General features: G+C 55.5%; 1 protein-coding gene across 1 annotated transcript; it reads right to left on the bottom strand.

The window, feature by feature from the left end:
• Positions 1-4,328: 4,328 nt before the first annotated feature.
• On the bottom strand, positions 4,329-5,703 carry PPDPF (pancreatic progenitor cell differentiation and proliferation factor). Its single transcript, XM_008074670.1, has 4 exons — positions 5,581-5,703; positions 5,094-5,174; positions 4,910-4,987; positions 4,329-4,835 (listed from the first exon to the last, which is right to left on the bottom strand). Exons 2-4 carry the CDS (start codon positions 5,146-5,148, stop codon positions 4,624-4,626), a joined length of 345 nt encoding a protein of 114 aa, XP_008072861.1. The 5' UTR covers positions 5,149-5,174; positions 5,581-5,703; the 3' UTR covers positions 4,329-4,623.
• Between the last annotated feature and the right edge of the window lie 297 nt (positions 5,704-6,000).

Genomic DNA, 6,000 nt, shown 5'->3' on the forward strand with positions numbered 1-6,000 from the left:
ACGGAAAACCATTTTCTGCGGATGGTGGGGGGGTGTCATTAGATTCTCATAAGGAACATGCAACCTAGATCCCACATGCGCAGTTCACAATAGGGTTCATGCTCCTGTGAGAATCTAATGCTGCCACTGGTCTGACAGAAAGCAGAGCTCTGCTCAACTGCAGCTCACTGGGTTCCTAACAGGCCACAGACTGGTACTGGTCCACAACCCGGGGGTAGGGACCCCTGTCCTATGTACTATGTTATTCCTACAAATCTGGTATAATGTTATCAGGCTTAATTTTGGTTATCATGTTAAAACTGTCATATGCCACAGAAATAAGCAAGTTTCCTTGTTACTTGAACCATTAGTTTAACAAGCTCTTGTCAGATTTATTTTTTTGAGTTGGAGTCTCACTCCATCGCCCAGACTCGAGTGCAGTGGCACGCTCCCAGCCACCGTAGCCTCAACCTGCTGGGCTCCGTCTCAGCCTTCTAAGTAGTTGGAACTATAGGCGCGCGCTACCACACCCGGCTTCTTGTCAGATCTTTACTCATGGCTCTTGTCTTCGTCACTCACAGGCAGTTACTGTTTTAGTTTGATTCTTTTCTGAAAGCGTTTGCAGTCAGCTTGTCCTGAACAGGTTCTTCTTCAATGAGACTCATGGGAAGTTCCTGACAGGTGCTCTGGATACAGGTTTCTGATAACTTGAAGGTCATAACACTGGACTAGGCAAGAATTTCAGAATGCTAATGGATTTAGGAAATGATAATTTATTATGCTTTTATTAGATCTGATTACTTTTAAAAACTGAGATTTAGCCAAGTGCAGTGGCTCACATCTGTAACCCCAGCACTTTGGGAGGCCAAGGCAGGAGGACTGCTTGAGCTCAGAAGTTCGAGACCAGTCTGGGCAACATAACAAGACCTCATCTCTAAAAAAAAAAAAAAAAATTAGCTGGGCTGGTGGCATGTACCAGTAGTCCCAGCTACTAGGCAGGCTGAGGCAGAAGGATCACCCGAGTCCAGGAGTCGAGGCTGCCATGAGCCATGATCATGCCACTGCAGTCCAGTTTGAATGAACCTCTGACTCAAAAAAAAAAAAAGTGTGTCTTTTTAGACTCACCCAGATAAATCAGAATAGGACTTAATGCAAATGAATAAACTGATAAGGATAACTTTCAATGGCTTTATGTCTGGGACAGCACTTGTGCTTTAATTTTTTTTTTTAGTGAGAAAGCAGGATTTATTGAGAGGACAGAGAAGCTTCCACAGTGGGAGGAGACCCAAAGGAGTTGCCCCACTTTAACGTTTTCTAGGCTTCGGGAAGCTCATCCTTTTCTTAAACCATCTATAGCTTACAGCAATTAGTAAAACACACCTTTGTAAACAAAGCGAAATGTCTTTTTGTTCATGCCTAATCCCTCCAGAATTCAGAGACTACTGACCAGTGTTCTTATATTTATGGCAATAGTTACTTGCGTAAGTTCAGTAAGAACCAGCTTTCCTTGCAGGGGCAGGACTGGAAACACTGGTTATATCACTTTCCAGGGGCAGGACTGGAAACACTGGTTATATCACCAAGGTGTTGACTAGAATGCCATTTTCAGATTTGACCAAATAACTTTAAGGAACTAAAGTTAAATTTATGGAGCCAATGAAGGTTCTTGGAAAAAAAACTGGTACCTTGCAACCACAGACCCCCTAGCATAGTCCCCTTACAGATGAGTAGGGGCATCAATCCCTGGCAGGCTCCACAAGCCTAGGATACTTTAGGGCCTCAAGAGGAGAGAACTCCCCCAGATCTACAGGTACTGCAGGAGAGTCTGACGGAAGGCCCTGGCTTGGCCTCCAGGCCTCAAGAAGCTTTCGCAATGCCCATCTGGGATTCCTGATAAAAAAGTTCCAGCAATATAAACTTAAAAAGAGCCTTTGTGGCCAATCACTATTTCTGCTGCACTGGTAAGAATAACCAGGCCAAGCTTATTAAGACTAAACTTAGTTTGCAAAATCAGTCTTGCTTTGATTATTGTTGCTAAAAACAAGTTGGCTGTAGAGAAAAAAACTATTTCAGAAGAAAACTCACCCCAACCCCCACTGCCACTGTCTTGAGTCGGTGCCACCACCTGTAACTCAACCATACCTGCCCTGCCACTGTCTTGAGGTCAGTATCTGGCTATAGATCTCGACGCTAACACATCCAGGTTTCCTCCCACTCTCTGGCCAGTGTCACTAAGAATTCAAAGTACTTTTGTCTGAAGTCCTGCAGCAGGGGCTGGACCACTGACATAGACTTGAGAGAAGCCACAGTAACTCATGTGCAGACATTTAAGCTGCAAACCTGGAAAACCTGTCAGATTGGCACGGTCCACCCCGTGGCCAACATCCAGAAGCCTTCTGACTGCCCGCCCTCAGGGATCAAAACAGAGTCTATGGCTTGTCCTATTCAGTTACCTCTCTTTTTATCCTACAAAAATGCCTCCTCTTATTAAATACCCAACTGACCTCACCATAATCAGGGCCCAGCTGGGATGAGCACAGCTGTCACCTTTTGAACAGCACAGACCTGTCCCCAGGCCAGCAGATCAGGTTGGCGTGTTATGGGAACCATCCACCAACCCAGTTCTTGGGGAGGTTCTAGGCAGGGCAATGTTTGGGGGCAGGAAGCCTGGTTGCATGGAAACTGAGGCAGAAGCAGGAAGGCCTCCTGACCTTCCCCTCGCTGCTCCCCAAGGATCCTGTGACAGGTGTCCTGCCCATACCCAGAGGGAGAGACATCTCAGAGGTGCCTACGGAGAATCTGGATAGGTCCTGTGAGTGCCCTCTGTCCCCCAGTCGCTCCTGCACAAGTGTCCCTCAACAGACTCCCCACTTTCCTGGGTCTTTACTGAGGCTCCCAAGTTACTCGACATCTGCACTACACACCTGCATGCCATTGTCAATCCACCATCTGTCACATGGCTCTCAGCCAGGAGGCTTGTGTGGAGTGAGGAAGATACTGGAGGTGCGGCTTCTGTAGACCAGGACTCCTGGAAGCCACATGACCTCAGCCTGCCCCTCCCTGACTCCAACTGCAGAAACCTCCAAAAGCCAGGAAGGACTGTTCCTGTTGCAAGAAGGGTGCACTCACCAGTCCTGAGCCAAAGCCCATTGGCTAAGCTGGGCTGAACCCTGCCCCTTGGAGCCTTGTGTGGTAGGCCTTGAGCTTTGGCTGGACTCTCAACACCCAGCTCCTGCCTGCCCTCTAGATGTCACACGTATATGCACACATGCACCTGGGGGGCCTCGCGGGGAACCAGGGGCTGTCCTGCCAAGACAATCAGCAGCTGATTGGGCTGTGTGGACCCTGGACCACACTGTGGAATCCCCTCCCCTCCTGAGTCCATCCAGGTGGAGAGTCCCCCTGTCCAGTCTCGGCACTGACCACCCAGCTTGGGCACCAAGGGCAGGCAGGACAGAGGCTCAGCCATCCGAAGCCACAATCACAGATGCCTTCCAGTGGATCCCACCGTTATTAGAGTGCAGGATGGGGAGGGTGCCAGGAGAGGCTGTGAGTCTACCTGCAGCACTCCTGTGTTCCTGACCCACACGGATCCCCTAACCATCTCATGGCCTCATATCCCTCACAAAGTGCCCCCATCAGACCTGAGACAAGCCCTGATAGCCACTCAAAGTGTGGACATAACCAGCTGACCACTAGCCATGGTCATGGACACCTACCCAAGAGGAGACCTAATAAGGCCGTGACCCCATGTGCCTCCACCCGCTGGCCCTCACCAGGCCTCGACTGATACCATTCCTGGCTCAGGCATCCCAAACACCCTTGGTGAGGGTCAGGCCAGAACACAACAGCCTTCTGTGCCCATTGCAGCTCCTGTGCCCTCTGACCTTTCAGTTGGGCTACCTGTGGCAGGAAGACCCCTCCTGAGGGCCTGCAACCCTTACACCTCACTGTCTTCGGTGTTCCCAGATAGGGAGTAGCTTGCTTATGGGAGGACTCTGGGGACTCCATGAAGCTGTCCACATCAGCTGGGAGGTCCAGCTTCCTCAAAGTTACTGAATCCCTCCAGTTGAGGGCTCCCAAACTCACAGCCAGAGGCCTAGATACTGGGGACCCAGTCACTCAGGACCAGCCTCCCTGGCTCTGGGTAGCACAGGGAGCTGACCTGGGGTGTCTAATCTGACTCTAGGGCTTCTTGCTCTCCTGGAAGCAGCACAGGGCAATGGGGCCCACTCACAGGAGCAGCCCCGCCCTCATAAGCCTGGGCTCCCAGGAGCAGCAAGTTCAGGATGACTTCACAGGAGTTTCTCCAACAGACCCTGGGGCCGCATAATTCACCCACACCATCAGGAGGTCCTGGCTGCCTGGAGTTTATTTTCCACTTGGTGCAGGGAGACAGTTACATTATCAGGAAAGCTCCCATATGCTGGGCAGTGAAAAGCAGTGCTCTCACTTCTTTTGGTGCTTGCTGTGTTGATAGAAAATAACCCAACTGCTTGTCTGCCTGCTGCAGCCACCTAGTTTGCCCGGAGGGACCAGGATGGGAGGGGAAAGGAGAGGGGAAAGGAGAGGGGCAAGGGGAGGGGTGGGGAGGGAGGGCTCTGACAGCCTAGCGCCTCAAGGCCTGGGGCTGGTGGTGGTTGCTCAGGATGGGGGCCCAGCGTTGGCTTTACTGGACTGGCCACCAGGCTCTTTCCTTGTTGCTTCTCGAGCCAAGCCACGGGTAGTCATCCCGCTGGAGGCCTGGGGGGGTTCCGTGTGCTCCGTGGACTCCAGCACCGTGGCCATGAATGGGAGAGTGGACTTCCCGAAAAAGAAGCTCGCCCACCAGTGACCCGGGTCAGCCTTGGGAAGACCTGAGAGAAGCAAAGCGAGGTCACGTCGCCACGCACTCCGGGTGGGATAAGGGGGGGGGCGGGCCTGCACTCACCCGGGGGGTGTGGGATGGCTTCCGCGGGGCACTCGGCACTTCCGCAGGAGCTGTTGCTGGAAGTGGAACCCAGGCGGCCTGGAGCGAAGAGGCCGGGTCAACAAGGCAGGCGTGGAGCTCCCCGCCCCTCCTCGCGCCGGCCGGGGTCCATCCGCGTGGGATGGGTGGCACGGGGCCTACTTACGCCGGTAGTAGTCGTGAGTAGCCACGAGCGAGCCGCTGGAGGGGATGGCCGCCATGCTCTTGTTTGTGGGCCGGTGGAAACCTGCGCACGCGGGAGTCGGGAGCCCCTGGTCAACGTGCTGCCTCGGGAAAAACCGCCCCGTCCGGGGCCCCTACGGGCTCCTCGGCCCTGCCGAGGCGGGGCTTCCGGGCGCCGGGCCCACCCTCGGGCGGCTCTAACCAGCCCGAACCGGCCGCGCGGGCGAAACAAAAGGCGCTTTGTGCACTGCGCCCCGGCTTGGGCGCCCAGACTTGGGGGACACCGACCGAACCCCTGGCCCGGAGAAGCCGCCCGCGACCCCGCGGCCCTCAGCCCGGTGCCCCCAACCCCCTAACCCCGCACGGCCCCAATCTGGCCCTAGCCGGCCCCGCGTCCCCCGCCCTCTTGTCCCACGGTCCATCCGTCCAGAGCGCGCGGCCCCGATGCCCAACATCCACTCGGACCCCACCTCGGCGACGACCCCCCGCGGGCCTCGGCGCGCGATTACGGGTGGCGAGGAGCGGACGCTAGGCCACGGAGCCCATCTGCAGAGGAGACCGACGGAGGCCGTGCCACCACTGAGAGCACGCGCACCGCGCGCGTGCGCGGACACGCCTCCTTATATGCCCAGGGCCGTCACGGGAGGCGGGGCGCAGGGGCCCTGCCCGGAGCTGGCTAGGCCCCGCCCCATCGTCTTCCCGGCAGTGCCCGAGCTCTGGTAGGCCCTGCCCAGCTTCTCCTGGCCCTGCCCCGAGCCCGACTAGGCCCCGCCCGAGCCCTGCGAAGCCCCGCCCCAACTCCTCCCAGGCCGCACTTGAGCCCGGCTAGGTCCCTCCCTAGCTTCTCCCTGCCCCGTCCCTAGCCCGGCTAGGCCCCGCCCGAGCCCGGC

This window comes from Carlito syrichta, unplaced genomic scaffold (genome assembly GCF_000164805.1).
Source record: "Carlito syrichta isolate Samal-C Ts95f unplaced genomic scaffold, Tarsius_syrichta-2.0.1 Scaffold117897, whole genome shotgun sequence".
Lineage (NCBI taxonomy): Eukaryota > Metazoa > Chordata > Mammalia > Primates > Tarsiidae > Carlito > Carlito syrichta.

Excerpts from the sequence above, each read along its gene's own strand:
- PPDPF (XM_008074670.1), bottom strand. The coding sequence starts at position 5,148 with ATGGCGGCCATCCCCTCCAGCGGCTCGCTCGTGGCTACTCACGACTAC. Across the intron at positions 4,988-5,093 it reads TACTCACGACTACTACCGGC|GCCGCCTGGGTTCCACTTCC; the intron begins GTAAGTAGGCCC and ends TCTTCGCTCCAG. Across the intron at positions 4,836-4,909 it reads AGCCATCCCACACCCCCCGG|GTCTTCCCAAGGCTGACCCG; the intron begins GTGAGTGCAGGC and ends TGCTTCTCTCAG.